The sequence below is a fragment of the Triturus cristatus genome, chromosome 7, assembly GCF_964204655.1.
Source record: "Triturus cristatus chromosome 7, aTriCri1.1, whole genome shotgun sequence".
NCBI classification, from domain to species: domain Eukaryota; kingdom Metazoa; phylum Chordata; class Amphibia; order Caudata; family Salamandridae; genus Triturus; species Triturus cristatus.
Window position 1 is genome coordinate 569,455,645 of NC_140590.1, and position 17,291 is coordinate 569,472,935.

The following is a 17,291-nucleotide window of genomic DNA, read 5'->3' on the forward strand; positions in this document are numbered from 1 at the left end:
GCGCAGCTGTGGGGATCCCAGAGGCCCCCGGCGGTGTCGGCCTGGAAAGAACACATGGATTGGTGCATGTTCCGAGAAAAGGTGGTGTATGTGGCGCGGGGTAAGCCTGGGGCATGGGTGAAGATATGGGGCCCCTGGAACGCCTACCGCGGGGGTATCTGCGAGCCGCCGTTGTTGCCTCCCGCTTCACCAGCTCCATCCCCCTAGTTTGCTTCCTCCCTCAGTCCCGAAGCACAGTGTTCTCCCAGTCCCGGACCTGTTTCCCTTCCCCTCTCGGGGGGTTTTTTGTGGATGGTTTGGGGTCCCCCATTTGAGGAGCACGTGCTGTCACTTTCGATCGTGGGTTGCCTTGCGGGTGTGTGTTTTTTTATGTTGTTGTGTTGTATAAAATGAAACCGTATTGTGGGCTCAGAGCCATATGGCCCGCGTTGTTGATACCTCCTGCCTTAGTGTCTATGCAAAGCCAAGTGCCTCATTGTATGTATGTCATTTGCTATCGTCACTTTAGCGGCCGGCCGGAAGGTTGTAGGCCCATACCTGTATATATCTGAGATTGCAATAAACGGTTTAAAAAAAAAAAAAAAGTCAAAGACGAATCACAAAACGAAGCGACAAAATTCATTTGGACACTGCCCTAAAAGTACATTAAAGGTGAACAATCACCCCATACCTTCATTATAGACAGGGGTGAGTCGATTAACATCATGCCAGTGGAAAAGTTCAACAGCCTATACCCTGTGCCATGCCTTACTCCGTCAAAAATGAAGGTATACACTGATATCTCTCGACTGCAAAATACATGCTCAGTGTGAAATTGTGAGTCAGTTCCCGTCATTGTTTCATGGCCTAGGAAGACTCAAGAAGACGAAAGTGCAACTTCATATAAATTAGTATTTGTGCCCTGCTGCCCAACGGGCATCACAGAGTCATTTTTCACTTACAAGATGCCATTGAGAAAGAACTAGAAACACTGTTGAAGGATGCCATCATTGAAAGCTCCACCGGTCCTATGCTGTGGGTTTTGCCCATAGTTGTGATGTCAAAAAAGGACAGTGGAGGTGCAGTTCACATTTGTGTTGATATGTGCCAGGCCAACAAAGCAATAGAGAGAGAAAGACTTCCTGGTCCCCACATAGCAGACATAATCATGCAGCTGAATGGAACCAAAGTCTTCTCCTGTCTTGACCTGAGCAAAGGATACAAACAACTTGAGCTGGAAGAGAACTGTAGGTACATTACTACTTGTTCGACTCATGTTGGTTTGTTCAGATACAAAAGACTGAATTTTGGAGTATCTTTGGCAGTGGAGGTATTTCAGGATGTTATTCGCCGAGTAATTCAACCTGTTACACATGCTTTCAATTACAGTGGTGATATACTGTTATTTAGGACAACACAAAAGAGGCATGAAAAGGCTCTTACACAAGTCTGCCAATTACTTGGTAATACAGGTCTCACTCTAAATGCAGTAAAGGGTGAGTTTCACAAAACCAAACTTACATTCGTTGGGCACATATCCTCTAATGGGGGAATGACTCCTCACCAGGATAAGGTGCAAGCACTGTCATTTACTTGCCCCCCACAAGCTGCAACCATGCAGCGATCCTTCTGAGGCATGGCCAGTTATTGCTCAATGTACATTCATGACTGTGCTACAGTGAGTACCCCGTTTTGACACTTAACAAAGCAAAATGTCCCATTCCAGTGGTATCCTCAATGTGACCAACATTTCAAAGAAATAAAACATGCAATTGAGAATGCAACTGAAATGGCCTATTTTGACCCCAAGTCACATACTGAGATGACAGTAGATGTGAGACTGGTGGGGCTGGGGGCAATCCTTGCTCAACACAATGGCCTTCCGAATACCCAGAGACACATCGTGGCCTATGCCAGTAGAAGCCTGTCTGACACAGAATGTGCCTATTCTCATCCGGAGAAGGAGAGTCTGGCTGTGGTGTATGCTTGTGAACATTTTCATGTGTTTTTACATGGAAACATTTCACTATCATCACAGACAACCAGGCGTTGCTCACTGTCTTTAGAAACCTGAAAACTAATAAGCCCTCTTGTTTCGAGAGGGATGTGGGGTTGCGACAGCAAGAGTATGACTTTGTGACTGTACACAAGCCGGGGAAAGACCAAAACCCTGCAGATTAAGAGTGCTGCTATGTTGCCACAGTTCGACATCCAAAGCAGCTGAAGAGTATCTCAACTTCATTGTGAGGTCCAGCACGTCAGCTCCTCTATCAATTGAACAGATTATTGCTGCTGCTAATGCAGATAAAGACATGCTCATCATCAAAGACGTCATTACAATGCAATCTTGGAAGAAAAGTTTTCGACCCTTTGCTGATTATGTTGAACTCCAAAAATTCAAAAATGAATAGGACAAGCTATTTGTCACCAAGAGGGTATCAAAGTGAGAGGCTCGAGAATCGCTGTACCTGAGAGCCTGAGACAGCAAGTCATTGAGCTAGACCATGAAGGACATTGTGGCATTGTAGCCACCAAAGAGCTCAAGGAGACCGAGTGTGATGAAGAAGTTGAGAAACAGCTGAAAGTGTGCCACCTTTGTAACTGTTTATCCCCCAAGGTGATGCTACATCAATTGGCAAGGTCTGACTTTCCTGCACATGCCTGGAAGAGAGTTGCAGTTGATTTCTTTGGGTCTCTAGGAAATGGACATGATATCATGGTAGTCATTGATGAATACTTTCCTTTTCCTTTGGTGGAAGACTTATTATCATCAACCCATGACAAAGTCATTGAGCGGCTTTATGACATCTTTGCAGCATGGGGCATTCCCGCTATTCTCAAATGTGATAACGGCCCACCTTTCAATAGGAAAGAATTCAAGGAGTTTCTTGTTCGACCCAATGTCAAGAATCAAAAGAGTACACCTCTCTGGTCCCAAGTCAATAGTGTTGTTGAACGATTTATGGGCACTCTCAAGAGGGTAATTTAGCAAGCATCGATGGAGGGAAAGGATCTAAACGAAGCCATGTGTCATGCCCTTCATGCCTATCAATCAGCTCTTCACTCTACAACTGGTGAGAGTCCTGCCACCTTGCTATTTGGGAGAGCCATCGTAACCAAATTACCACAATAGACATTGGACCGGTCGATGAATGCTGATACGGTTCGCGTCACAGACACTTCTCAAAAGTGCAAAATGAAAACATATCCCGATCTGGCTGACGTGCCCAGGAAACAGTCTTCGCTAAAGGTGACTGAGTACTTGTCAAACAGAAATGGAAGCAGAAAACAGATGTTCCGTTTGCTGTCGACCCTTTGAGGGCCGTAACGTGCAAAGGACACATGGTGACAGCGCATTATCCCAGAAAGTCCATCACATGGGACTCGTCACACTTTAAACACCTACCTCAATGTATGTCAGCTCCTCTGATCACGAGCGAGGCGACCATCCCTGAATGTGCGGATCACACATTTGAACATATGCTATTGGTGCATAATCAAGATGCGTTTTAACTACCTCATATCACCGGATCTGGCAGACCAGTGCAAGCACCCGGCGAGTGATTGGGGAAATATGATGCTAATGTTTGTTTGTACTTTTAATTTAACAAAGGGGGAAATGTAGTGTCTTTGATATTATGCGCACTAGGACCGCCGCGGTGTTTGGCCAGACTCTAAACTGGTATTACGTAATCTGCTGGGAGTTGTTGAGGTGTGGTTATGAAAGTTATGATGCAATATATGCAGAGCGTGATTGTATGTTGAAGAATAAATGTGTCAGTTACAGAGCTCTGTGTGTGGCGTGTTCATTTGCATGTTCCCGGGCTGGGGAGGTCGTTACAGGAGGCTGGGGATCTAATGTGCGCTTTTGTTATGTCACATGATAAGTACCCCTAACTTGGCAATGTGTTTTCTGATGCCCTATTTGCAACATATTTTATTCACAGAACCTTGTAGGCTGCATAACAAGATATTAAAGAAAACAAAAGAAATACATTTTTGTGCTTTCAAATCACATACATTTTGCAAAAATTTTCAAAACGATTCTGGAGAGAGAAACTGTCTTGCACCACAAGCACTTGGTTCATGCTGTTAAAGTTTGGGGCCAATTCCCCCCCAAATCATTTACTGCCAGCTGTGGGCCTGAAGAGCGCTCTGACTTACTAAAGTGTTGACAGCCTCTCTACGAAGAACTTCACTCTCGGCTTTCAACTGCCTGACAAGAAAGAGACCGGATGAACAGTTAGACGGTGTGTTAGTGCAGTCTAAAGATTCAAACCTCATGTATGACTCTCTTAAAATAATATGCAGCAATGCCACAATGCTCTTCAGGTTCCTGGAACTCACTCAGATGGCTGTGTAAATTGTTCTGGGAGATTCAAAGATTCAAAGCTGTCTTGGCATCATTATCATTCACACAAAAGAATGAATAACACATTTGTGCACTGACTGGCTTCTGATATCTAAAAGAGCTCTGGGGGCATGTGGGCTGGAAACCTGACATTTGGGCACTTACCTTGCTTAATTCGTGCTGGTGGTTGCAGGTGGCTGGCACCAGGACTCATTGTGGGGGACCAAGACTTATTTTTTATCATCAAAATTTGAACCAGAGCGAGAGAGAGAAAGGCAAAAAAGAGAAAACACAGACGAGAAATATAAGAAAACAGTAACAAAGGGAGAAAACATGGATGAAAAAGAAACTGAAAAAATTAGATAAAGACCTAAACTAAAAAGCCTCCATCCATGCTTCTCAGAAATGTATGTCCCTGGTAAAGAATGTCACCTCAAGGATGTGAAATGTGCTGTATTTCTAAGTAAAACAAATAAAACGTTAGTAAAAAAAAAAAACAATAGGAACAAGAGATTGCAAGCAGAGTTTGGCCACATTGACATGACATTTCATATGGCCCTACGTTCAGGTCAGAGGCATGACCTACATATGGGTCTGAGGCCTTTCTGCTCAACCAGTAAACGCTCCAGAGGAAGAAGAGTCCAATGTAGCCAAGGTGTGACATCCACGCAGTCGGGCCCTGCCGCCGCCATATGTTGTGCATGCAAGTCCAGTTAGCTCAAAGTGGCAAATCTGAGGGCAGCGGAAAGTATCTAAATGAAAAATATGTATGAATGCAGTGTGTATACCAGGGCGCCTAGTGTCCCCTGGTAAAATTATAGCATTCGTCCTCAACCTTCTCCTCTCCTGCATCAGCCAGGCCTGCCTTAAGCTCAGTACACAAAGGAGCATCTGAAAACTGTCAGGGTCCCAGGACAATAAGGGTGCATTACTTTCATCCACAACTGAAAACTTAATGGAATAAGAACATTCTGAAGCCTGTAAGTCTCATTGATATGTGGTCAGTACTCCCTGCAGTATATGATATTAAACGTTTTCCAGCTAACAAAGCCCATTCTTTCTCCCTTTTTAGTAGACTAAACTCTACACAATCATGTTTCACCTGGTTGTGTTCTGAATGTGCTGGACAATTACAATGCACATGTGGTATGAACATGTTGGTTCCCTCGAAACATTCAACCTACCTCATCTTTAGTGCAATTCTACTTTTAGTCATTCAGTCAGGCTTTATTTACTTTACAGTGCTTAACTGTCTTGCATCCACTTATTTAAAATGGAAATATAATTCAGTACCAGAATTCAACCAATAGTAATCACTCATATTTGTGACAGATATGTGAAATGAAGGACATACAGACCTGGAATTTTGTTGAAGATCACACAAAGTGGTAAATCAGGAAAGTCCCAATTAGATTCAAGTTATCATAGATCTGTGAACAACATCTTTCCATTTCAGTATAGATCTTTCTATTTTCCCTGTCAAAAAGTTGTATCACATGTTTTCTTAAAATCAAATAGCATAACTGACCATTGCTTTATCAGTTCCGCTTTATTTCTTCAAAAGGAGGATCTCATGCTCTATAAATTCTGCTCAGATAATATCAGGTCATGAAGAGACAAGGGTTTTGCATTATTAAATGGAAGGTTTAGGTCTCAAGATGCTTCAATAAAAAGCTATGCAAACATCTTATGGTTTTAGTATTTCTCCTGCAAAATTGTGGAAAACCCTTTGATTTTCACTGGACATGTTTCCTTCCTTTACAGGACATTTTCTTAGAAAGATTGTGGTATAGAGAGGGTAGTGCGCCCCACTTATTTCAAATATTACAAATCTCTGTTGTGTTATATCAAGAAAAGCACAAAAAGTGCTCACCTCTATGCAACACCTTTCACCCACCCGCTCCAATCCACCCCTCTCAAGTTGCCTAGTACCTGCACTTCCTTTGTCCCATTGAGAGCACTCCAGACAATGTAGATAGAATTTGTGCATCCTTCAAAGTCCCAGATTTCAATCTCAGCATGCCATATCTTCATGTCAAACTTCCAATGTAAATTTAAATGACTGCCATTGAGTTGGTCTATTCATAAGATTTTTGTTTTACACTTCGATGGATTTACAATATTGGTTTTATTAGTATGCTCTTGTGCATAAGTAAGGATTATAGCCCTGGGTGTTAACAGTGGTTAATTGTTCCCTTAGAGGGCAACAAAGGTTGCTTATTGCCAAAACAGCAGGCGAGAGTGCATAATGTGAGGAGAGGCCATTTACAGAAAATTAACGGATTATACAAGTCAGCTATCAAAAAAGCTAAGAAAAGGTACTATTCAGATAGAATTCAAAATGCTAAATGTGCAAATAAAGAATTCTATAAAATACTCAATGAATGTCACAAACCCAATTGCCTAGAAAGAATTTATCCTGTTACTCAATATTTCACAGACAAACTGGCAAATCATTACACAGACAAAGCAGACACAATGGACTCATACTTAAAACAGAAACAAAGCACCAGCACTCACCCTTGTACAAAACAACAATCCAATAATACTCTAAGCCAGCCTCTCCGTTCCTTCCAACACATCTCACATGATACATTTATGGACCTGGTCAAAGCAAGCAGGGCTGCAGGCAGCCCTTCTGACTCGTGTCCACCACAAACTTTCCAGACAATTGTTTTAACAACCTCTGCTGCCACTCCTGTAAGAAGAATCAGCAACGACTCCTTAACTACTGGAATATTTCCAGAAGAACTCAAAAAGTCACACATACGCCCTTTACTGAAGAAAACAAACTTGGACCCGCTGAACCCTGACAGCTACAGACCCAGTACAAATGGACCTTTCCTGGGCAAACTGATAGAAAGAACGGAAATACTCACTTGTGGCGATTGAAAACATTATGACCTACTTGCTGCCTATCCTGATGAACTGGGATTATTGCCTAAAGTATCGAAGGAAGTAAGAAACATCGGAATTACCATGGACTCCAAGCTAACGAGGAATGCCCAAGTGGACAAACTAGCAAGATCAAGCTTTGTCACTATAAAAACGCTGCAACTAATTTTCCCTCATTTGGGATTTCCACACAAGGTCCAAGGTACCATCTCCCTTGTTCTGTCCAAACTCGATTAATAACACCAATAACCTCTACAACGGATCACCTTTAATGACAATGAAAAGACTACAATGGATTCAGACCTCGGCTGCCAGACTACTCTTGCATATGAAACCGCAAGACCACATCTCGCCTGCCTTGAAAGCCCTACATTGGCAACCGGTTGCCAGAAGATCCACATTCAAGCTGCTTTGTATTACCCACAAAGCAATACACGGAATGAGACTACTCTTCATCAGGAATAAAATCACCAAACACATTCAACAAAGGAACCTCTGCTCTAAAGGGGCACCTCGCCTCAAAATCCCAAAATACAAGAAAAAAACATGGGTGGCACATCCTTCTCTGTTCAAGCAGCCAAACTATGGAACTCTTTACCCCCCAACATAAGATCCAACGACAGCCACCTTATCTTCAGAAAACTACTCAAGAATTGGCTCTTACCCACATAAGCACAATCCTTAACAGATGTATACAGCATATCCCTCTGTATATAAGCATTTATTTTCACTTTAGATATGTACCTATCTTTGTGTATTGCTTTGTATAAACATGTAGAATAATTATGTTGCTTAAAAAACAACAAAAAAAGTACAACACTTGAAAACCGGAGTTTATCTGGTGCATCTTTGGTCTACATGTACTTGCTTCCATTTTGCATCTATGTACCTTCCATGTACTTGGATCTGTGTGTTTGTTACTTTTCTACTGAAAAAGCATATCCAATGCACTACCCTATTTCTCATCCTGTACCTCTATCAATATCTTTAATCTACATATACTTACCTCCTTTATGCATCTATATACTTTCAATGTACTTATGGATCTATATATTTATCACTTTCTTCTAATTTATCATTTCCAATGCACTACCCTATTTCTCAGCCTATACTTCTCTGAACATATTTTCTAGCCCAACTTTCTGACTCATCTCAAACTTCTTTCTACTACTCTTTCCAATGTACTACCCTATTTCTCACCCTATACATCTATCAATATATCCTGTACATCCACTCTCTCATTTATCCCAAACCCCATACCACTACTATAATCCCCAACATAACCCTTTCTAGACTCTCCCCTACTCTACCCCTCCTCGCATCATCTGACACCTCTTTTACTATACCAATCCCCCAAAACAAACCTTTCTAAACTCTTCCCTATGACTCTTCCCCTCCACAACCCATTTTTACTCATCCAAAAGCCTCCTACTACTACTTTGACCTCCAAAAAAACCCAAATTTAAATCCTTCACTCATCTATCCCTCCACTATCATTTTCAAACAAAAATAACAGACTAACATGTTCACTTCTCAAATTTCAAATTACACCATACTAATTAATCACTAATCCTTTATGGGTTCCAGAGTAGCGTGCTACTCGCCAATAAAGCGCTTCAACACCCTATCAGGGTTACAAGCGCTATATAAATGCAAACCTCTTTCCCTTTTCTACCCCTCCCCAACCCTTCTCAATCCAAATAACTGACTAACATAACCACCACTCAAATTACTTTCATATTTCACCATCCTAATTCACCACTAATCCTTTATGGGTTTCTGGAGTAGCGTGCTACTCGCCCCAAAAAATAGCACTACAGGTATGTAAGTGGGTGTGTGGGTGAGGGAATGGGTGTCTGAGTGGCTGTATGGGTGAATGTGTATCACTGCTACTAGCTGTATGGATGAGTGGGTAGCTGAGTGAGTAGCTTTATGGGTGGGTGAGTGGATGTGTTGGTGTATCTAAGGATGTGTGTGTGTTAATTGTTGTATGGGCCTGTGAATCTGTGAATGGGTATGTAGGTGGTTGTGTGGGTGTGCGGGTGGGTGTGTGAGAGATTCTATGGGGTGTGACTGGGTCTGTAATTGGTTCTGTGGATGATGTAATCACTGATGTCATTAGTGATGTCATTTGAGATGTCATGAGTGATGTCACTGACCATGTCATGAGTGCTGTAATATGTGAGATCATAAGCAGTGCATTGCGGGGGCGTAAGTTTAGGTTAGCTCAGGTAACTATAACTGCTAAATTTCAGTGGTTTTGTACTAGTGAAATATGAGCCTAACTATAACATCCCTGTAACCTTTGTTTTCTTCAGTGAATTTCTACCTTTTTTTACATTCTATTTTCTAACTATAACGTCCCTGTAATCTCTGAGTTTTCTGGGTGAATTTCTACAGTTTTTCAATGTTATTTCCTAGCTATAACATCACTGTAACCGTTCATTTTTTAAGTGAATTTCTAACATTTAAAAATAATGTATTTCCTGACTGTAACCAATAACCTTTGATAGTTAGTGTGTGAGTGAGTGTATGAGTATTTCAGTAGGTCTGTGAATGGGTGTGAGAGTGTCTGAGTGGGTCTGACAGTAGGTGTGTGTGTGTCTGATTGGGTCTAGGTGTGGCTGCATAAGTGTCTCACTGTGTGTGATAGTGGGTGTGTGAGTCTCTGAGTGGGTGTGTGACTGGCTGTATGAGTCTGAGTTGGTCTGTGAACAGGTGTGTGAGTGTCTGAGTGGGTCTGTAAGAGAGGGTGTGAGTCTCTGAGAGAGTCAGTGAGTGGGTGTGTGAGTGCATCTGTGAGTGAGTACATGAGTTTCTGAGTGGGTGTGTGAGTGAATGCATGAGACTGAGTGTGTCTGTGAGTCAGTGTGTGAGTCTCTGAGTGGATCTGTGAATGGGTGTATGAGTTTCTGAGTGGGTCTGTGAGTGGGTGTGTGAGTCTAAGTGGGTCTGTGAGTGGATGCGTGAGCCTGTGAGTGGGTTTGTAAATGGGTGCATGAGTTTCAGAGTAGGTCTGTGAGTGGGTAAATGAGTGTCCCTCTGTAACCTCATGACCCCTTTTCTTTTTCTAAATTTCGTTTTGTGGGACTCAGCTGAAGCCAAGTCCAAAGATGGCTGCCAACACATCCTGGTTGAAGTGTTGACAGTTAATCAGATTTGAGCAAGAGAACTGTCAGATCCTCAGATGATCCATGTCCCTATATATACACATTTGAATTTCTTTTAACAAATGTAAAAAATACTGAACAGATTTACACCAAATAACAAAAAAGGTTCTTTCTGGACCTTTCAGTCACATTTGGTGTAATTATGTCCAGCTGTTGGGCTGTAGTCATGTCTAAAATCTCTATGTTAACATGGAAAAACACTTTTTTGACCCCCCCCCATTTTCTTTGCCCCCGCTTGATGGATCATCCCAAAACTTTCCATGCGCAAGAAGAATCACCTGTGCACTTTTTGGGGAAAATGTTGCGAAGATTCATCAAACAGTGGCAAAGATATAGGCAAGTCAAAAAAAAAATCTTATTGAAACATGGTCCTAATTATAAATAACTACCTACTGGCGACCACCAGTAGATAATATATATATATTTATATTTATATCTCTATCTGTCTGTCTATCTATCTATCTATCTATCTATCTAGCACTAGACCTTCAACAGCACGTATCGAATTGCAATTTCGACTCAATTCGCCCGACATTTTTATCATACGGCGACTTCATCCCTAAACACAGGGAACAACTCATGTTTTTTTCAGAGGACATAACCTATACACCATTTTATTTCAAGGTCTGACAATTCGTGCATTTATTACATTATTTTTGCACAGTGCTGACTCAGCGCCACATATGCTATAATGTGCGCCTTCTCTCCGGCTCCAAAGCACAATATGTCAAGGAGAGATAACTACAACACCTATCACAATTCAAATGTTTTTCCGTGACTTTCATATGTTCATACACTCTATGTTCTCGATCTCATAGTGAAAAATGTATAATATATATGTACATCTATTCACAGTGCTCTGATCAAAAGTGCATAATACATACGTGCAAACCAGTAAATCCCAAAGGATCACCTGGCAATCTTAATTTAAAGTGCATAATGCATATATTCAGATATTCACAGTACTTTTGATCTAAAGAGCGTGATGTATTTGTGCAAACCAGTATATCCCAAAGGATTAGCTGGAGTACAATTGAAATAACATAATTTAAAGTGCATTTATTCACAGTACTCTTGATCTTAAGTGCATGAACCATGTATGCCAATCAGTTCATTCTGAAAATGTATGTGCCACCTCCATGATGGACAGATGTATTCTCTTAATTTAAAATGCATAATATATATATGTTTATCTATTCACAGTACTCTTGATATTAAGTGCGTAATGCATATGCGTAGACCAGTGCATCCCAAAGGATCAGCTAGATTACAGTTGAAGTAACATAATTCAAAGTGCGCAATACATATATTCACAGTACACTTGATCTAAAGTGCATGAATCATGTGTATCAGTTTATTCTGTGCGTGTCACCCCCATAATGGAAGGGCTGCATCCATTTAACGATTAGAAAGTGTCATGTGCTCCATCACATTCAATGAATTGTATTCCATTCACTGGACCTTGACATCATATAGTTTTACAGGCTCTCCTATTGTCTCATAAAAGTGCTTAATGCTGGTTGCATCATACCCATTTCATGAGAAATAAAGTGTCATGTGCTCCTATTTCATATCCTTAAGGTACTGCTATAACCATAGTTCTTAATTAAAACAAAGATAATCATCATATTCCCACAAAAACAATCAAAACAGATCCTGACATTTCATCCCACAGTACTTGCATATCCCAATTCTGCAGATGAATATGTAGCTCTGTATCTGTATTATGTCCCATTGGGGTCTCTGTGTCCTATGCCAAAATCAATTGTGATTCTTCTCTACACAGCTCTTTTTCTCTGCCTCCTTCCCTCTGGCGGGCCTTAATGTGCTTAATCCAAAAATATTTTAAACTTGCACAGGATTGTTCATGATATTGCTCAAAGTGGTGAGCCATGGGGTAGCTCTTATCACCATTTGTAACCGCTCGGATATGCTGGAGGATCCTGATTTTTAACCAGTTAATGTTGGTGCCCACATATAGCCTGTCATAACCACATCGTAATGCATAGACCACATAATCTGTATTGCATGTGATTCTATCATTGATAGTGATTTTCTGACCCTCAAATCTCCGAAATTCTTTACAGTTCAAACCATATTGGCATGCCTGACATGAGTTACATTTGAGAAAACCCTTGCTGTTACTTGACAGCCAGTTCTTCTCTCCTTTCCCAAGGTCAAAATAGCAGCATGTTAATATAGCCCCCAATGATTTGGTTTTCTTGGATGTTATCCGCGGGCCCCTACACATGATATTCTTTACGTGCTCATTCTTATTCAATACATGCCAGTTCTTTTGCAGGATCTTTTTAATCCTGGTTTGAGCCATGTTGTACCCAACGGCATAATCTCTTTACTTTGCCATGCTTTTGAACCAGGTTATTGCCCTGTGGGTATAACAGATGTTTCCTTCGCTTCTCGCTTGCCCTCTCCTTTACATTTTTTAGGACATTCATGGGATAACCTTATTCAGTGCACCTATTCAATATATTACTGACCTCCTTATCATATTCCTCATCAGTCGAGCATACCCTCCTAGCTCTTACCATCTGACTGTATGGAATACTCCACTTTAAGATCCCTGGATGTTGACTGTTGGCATGCAAAACAGAATTAGTGGCAGTCGGTTTCCTATGTATTTTTGTTTTTGGCTTGTTATTAATCACACCCAATTCCACATCCAATAAGTCACAGTGGGATCTGCTGTATGTGCTGGTGCACTGTATGCTGAGTTTGCTGGAATGTAGCTTTTCTACGAATGTGTGCAGTTCTGTCACATCTCCTTCCCTCAGGATAAATAAGTTGTCTATAAATCGTGTTCATAGTGTGACTTCCTTCATATATTCCTCATTCTCATCAGCCCAGACTATCTTCTGCTACCAACACCCTATGAACAAGTTTGCGTGGGTGGAAGCGAAGGAGGTGGCCATCATTGTACCCTGTTGCTGCAAGTAGAACTTATTATCAAAAATGAAGACATTGTGGGTGAGACAGAACTCCAGTACCTCTAACATAATTTGCGTGTGCTCAAGATGTTCTATGGGTCTATCTCTTAAAAAGTACTCACATGCGGAGACGGAGCTAAGTGGGAGGTGCGCTGTTCCTGCCGCACCGTTCCGCTTTTTCTCATTGCAGGCGATGGTGTCCTTCGCGCACATACAACCTGTGGCAACAACAAAGTGTTACATCTTCTTTGGGGGCACCTACCTGCCTGCAGATGGGTCGAGCTCTGCCGAGGCGCGAGAGCGTTGTTTTTTCAGGCTCCAGCGCCGGCTGGGCTAGGCTCTGCCCCCCGACCGGGACTACAACGTCCACAAGCCCCGCAGCTTACAACCAGGCGACGCTGCCGCCCCAGAAATCTTAGCGCACCAGGAGGCACTACAAAGCACAGCCTGGGGCCGAGTCCCTGGTGGGACATCTTCTTTGGGGGCACCTACCTGCCTGCAGACGGGCCGAGCTCCGCTGAGGCGCGAGAGCGTTGTTTTTTCAGGCTCCAGCGCCGGCCGGGCTAGGCTCCGCCCCCCGACCGGGACTACAACGTCCAGCAGCCCCGCAGCTTACAGCCAGGCGACGCTGCCGCCCCAGAAACCTTAGCGCGCCAGGAGGCGCTACAAAGCACAGTCCGGGGCCGAGTCCCTGGTGGGACATCTTCTTTGGGGGCACCTACCTGCCTGCAGACGGGCCGAGCTCCGCTGAGGCGCGAGAGCGTTGTTTTTTCAGGCTCCAGCACCGGCCGGACTAGGCTCCGCCCCCGACCGGGACTACAACGTCCAGCAGCCCCGCAGCTTACAGCCAGGCGATGCTGCCGCCCCAGAAATCTTAGCGCGCCAGGAGGCGCTACAAAGCACAGCCCGGGGCCGAGTCCCTGGTGGGACATCTTCTTTGGGGGCACCTACCTGCCTGCAGACGGGCCGAGCTCCGCTGAGGCGCGAGAGCGTTGTTTTTTCAGGCTCCAGCGCCGGCCGGGCTAGGCTCCGCCCCCGACCGGGACTACAACGACCAGCAGCCCCGCAGCTTACAGCCAGGCGACGCTGCCGCCCCAGAAATCTTAGCGCGCCAGGAGGCGCTACAAAGCACAGCCCGGTCCCTCGCCCGCGAGGACGCGTGCGGGATGACCCGGGACAAGGGCGGGGCCATCTGAGGCCGTCGTGGGCTGGCAGAGGCTGGGCTGGGCCCCATCTCTGTATCCTGCGCTACTACATCTTGCTTCTACTGCAGTCACCATTTTCCACGGTTAGAGTCCCCCAAGGCAGCTACATTGTGAGCATCCATTGGATTACGTTTTACCTGTTCTAATAGGTGTGGCTATATCTCCTTGTTGTCATTTCAGTACAATTTCAGTATAACTCTTGCAATTAACCATGGAGAAGCGTATGTGTACCGCGGGGACATTGGACGCATACCTCCTACGGGCTGACTCAATAATAAACAAAGAGATTCTTCTGATAGAGCGTAGACTCTCAATAGACCCTTCTCAACTGTCCCCGCCAAGGGAAACTGCGCAAAGTACCCTCTATTCCCTGAGTAAAACTCCCTCACTTAGTCCTCCCATTTCATCTGTGACTTTGACTACACAAACCCATCCCGTCATCACTGTCAATCACACCCCGCCTGTTTCAACCACTGTGAAGGGCCCCCAAACTCGGGGGAAAGCCAAGCACTCATTAGATCTGGCTACAGGGATCACTCAGAAGAGTAGCAGGTCAAAGAAACAGAGTAAAAATCTTGGAAAACCGAAAATGCGTACATTAGGCACTCAAACAGACCAAGGGCAACTTTTTCTTACCGCCCAGCCTACTCCCAATTTAATCACATCTGATACTATTTCACAAACTCACGTTAATTATCCAACAGAAGAAATAACAAGTATCCTTGATCAAAAACTTGCGGCAATGGCTCTCAGCCTTTCTACTAAGTTCAACGAATCACTTAGGTCCTTAGACCTTAAGATGAACCAAATTCTAGAAGCTAACGATCTACTCAGAACGCGAGTATTAAGAGCTGACAGTCTTCCGACTCTTGGCACTCATACTATCTCCTTAACTAACCCCTCTCGCAATTCTGAAGAACATATTCGTTCTCCTCAAACTGATATTTTAATACATTCAAACAAACTTCCCCTTGATAGGACTACGAACGAGAAGAATTCAGCCACGACACACGTTCAAGAAAAGAAAGCGCATTTAAAATGTTTTTCCAACATTTCTACCACAAGCTCTTACCCAAACCTGGATTGCCCAAATCTGCCGCCTGCTGCTTGCCCTTATATTATAGTATTAACAGGTGTTCCCCCTTTACACCAAGGAGCGACAGAATCCTGGTTCTCCCTGCGAAACAAAGCAGTGGATTGGCTCGCAAAACATAGACATTTTAACGTCCACAATTCCAATCAAATAATCATGGTACGGAGAGTCGGATGGATCGGGCCCTCACAAAAAACCAACCAGGGTGATTGTATTATCATCAACTTTAATACCCCACGAGCTGTCCGCTCCCTCTTAGCACAAAAGGAAGAGTTTTCGCCCCATCCTACAGCAATTCTCCCTGTCCCACTTGGTTTCTTCTACTGCCCGCTCACCCACCCAGTTAAAAAAATAAATGGCTCTATTATAACGCAAAACAGATATAACTCATTGTCACTAATAGAGGAGGTAGATTGACTACCTACGTCCTCAAAGTTTCCCAACATCTCAAAATCTGCGTTAGTAAGTAACAAAAAACAACCATACCTAAACACCACTTCTAAAATTGAGTCTTCACCACCGAGTAATTTCCTACCTACACTCCCTCATCAATTTCTGTCATCCTTTATACAACCAGCGGCTACCTCATATTCACTTCTCAACTTTACAGCAACTTCAACAAACGTATTAACTACTACCCAATTAGACTCAAAACCGATTCTTATTCCTGAAAATTCTTCTTTTGACCAAAATAACCAATCACCTATCCCATCAAAGGAACCAGTAAAATCCCCTGCCGGCCACCAAGTTAACGTAATATTTGGGAATATCGCAGGCCTTCATTCAAAAATCAATCATGAAGGATGGCTAGCCTTTGCAAGGCGCCATGATATCCTCTGCCTGCAGGAAACCTGGGCACTTTCTCCTATCCACTTTAATGGCTATAATACCTTTTTTTCTCCCGCGCTCCCTTCAACTTCAGGGCGGGCCAAGGGAGGATTAGTGATCTATATCTCCAACTTAATTCCAAGACAAACTACCAGCGTACTAAAAAACGAGTCCAACTATCAGATCCTATTCATAAAATTTAACAAACTTATTTCTGTGCTAATAGTAAACTTCTATAATAACTTGCAAGACCATCAACTGATAGGTACGCTGAAAGAAATCCGCCATTTTCTCCTGGAATACTATAATCAGCCCCAAGCAAAAAATTCAATCTTAATCTGGGGAGGAGACTTCAATCTTTCACTATGTGAGAAAAACAATATCACTTGTGGCCTCATGGACCACAAAGAAAACATCTCCACCCATTTTTCCCATTCTTTAAAAGGTTCGCTAATGAATGAAACCATGTCTTTGCTCCAATTGACTTTTTCTAACGAGCTAATAACACCTACTGTCAACCTAAGCCCCACATACTTTGGCAGAGGAGCCTCGACCTGTATAGACTTCATTCTTACGGCACTCTGCGCCGCCAATTTAATTACTAACTATATTACCCATGATTGCGCCTATAGCGACCACTTCCCCATTTCCATCACGTTGGAACTAACTGGTTTTACTAATTACGTAAAAAAACCCTTACAACAAGATAATTTGATTATGAACAGACCAAATGGCTACGCCCCAAAATGGTCATGCATCGACCCAGAAAAAATTCTGGAAAAGGTCATTAAAGGGAACCTAGCAGCATTCACAACCTGTCTGGCG

The 17,291-nt window shown here is 43.1% G+C and overlaps 1 protein-coding gene across 1 annotated transcript in view; it reads right to left on the reverse strand.

Annotated features, from left to right (window-relative positions):
- Positions 1-17,291, reverse strand: part of HEATR9 (HEAT repeat containing 9) — a 237,439-nt gene that overhangs the window by 24,069 nt on the left and 196,079 nt on the right. The window contains exon 13 of the mRNA XM_085614945.1: positions 4,144-4,195. Within this exon, the coding sequence (XP_085471071.1) occupies positions 4,144-4,195 (52 nt within the window). The remainder of the gene's footprint in view (positions 1-4,143; positions 4,196-17,291) is intronic.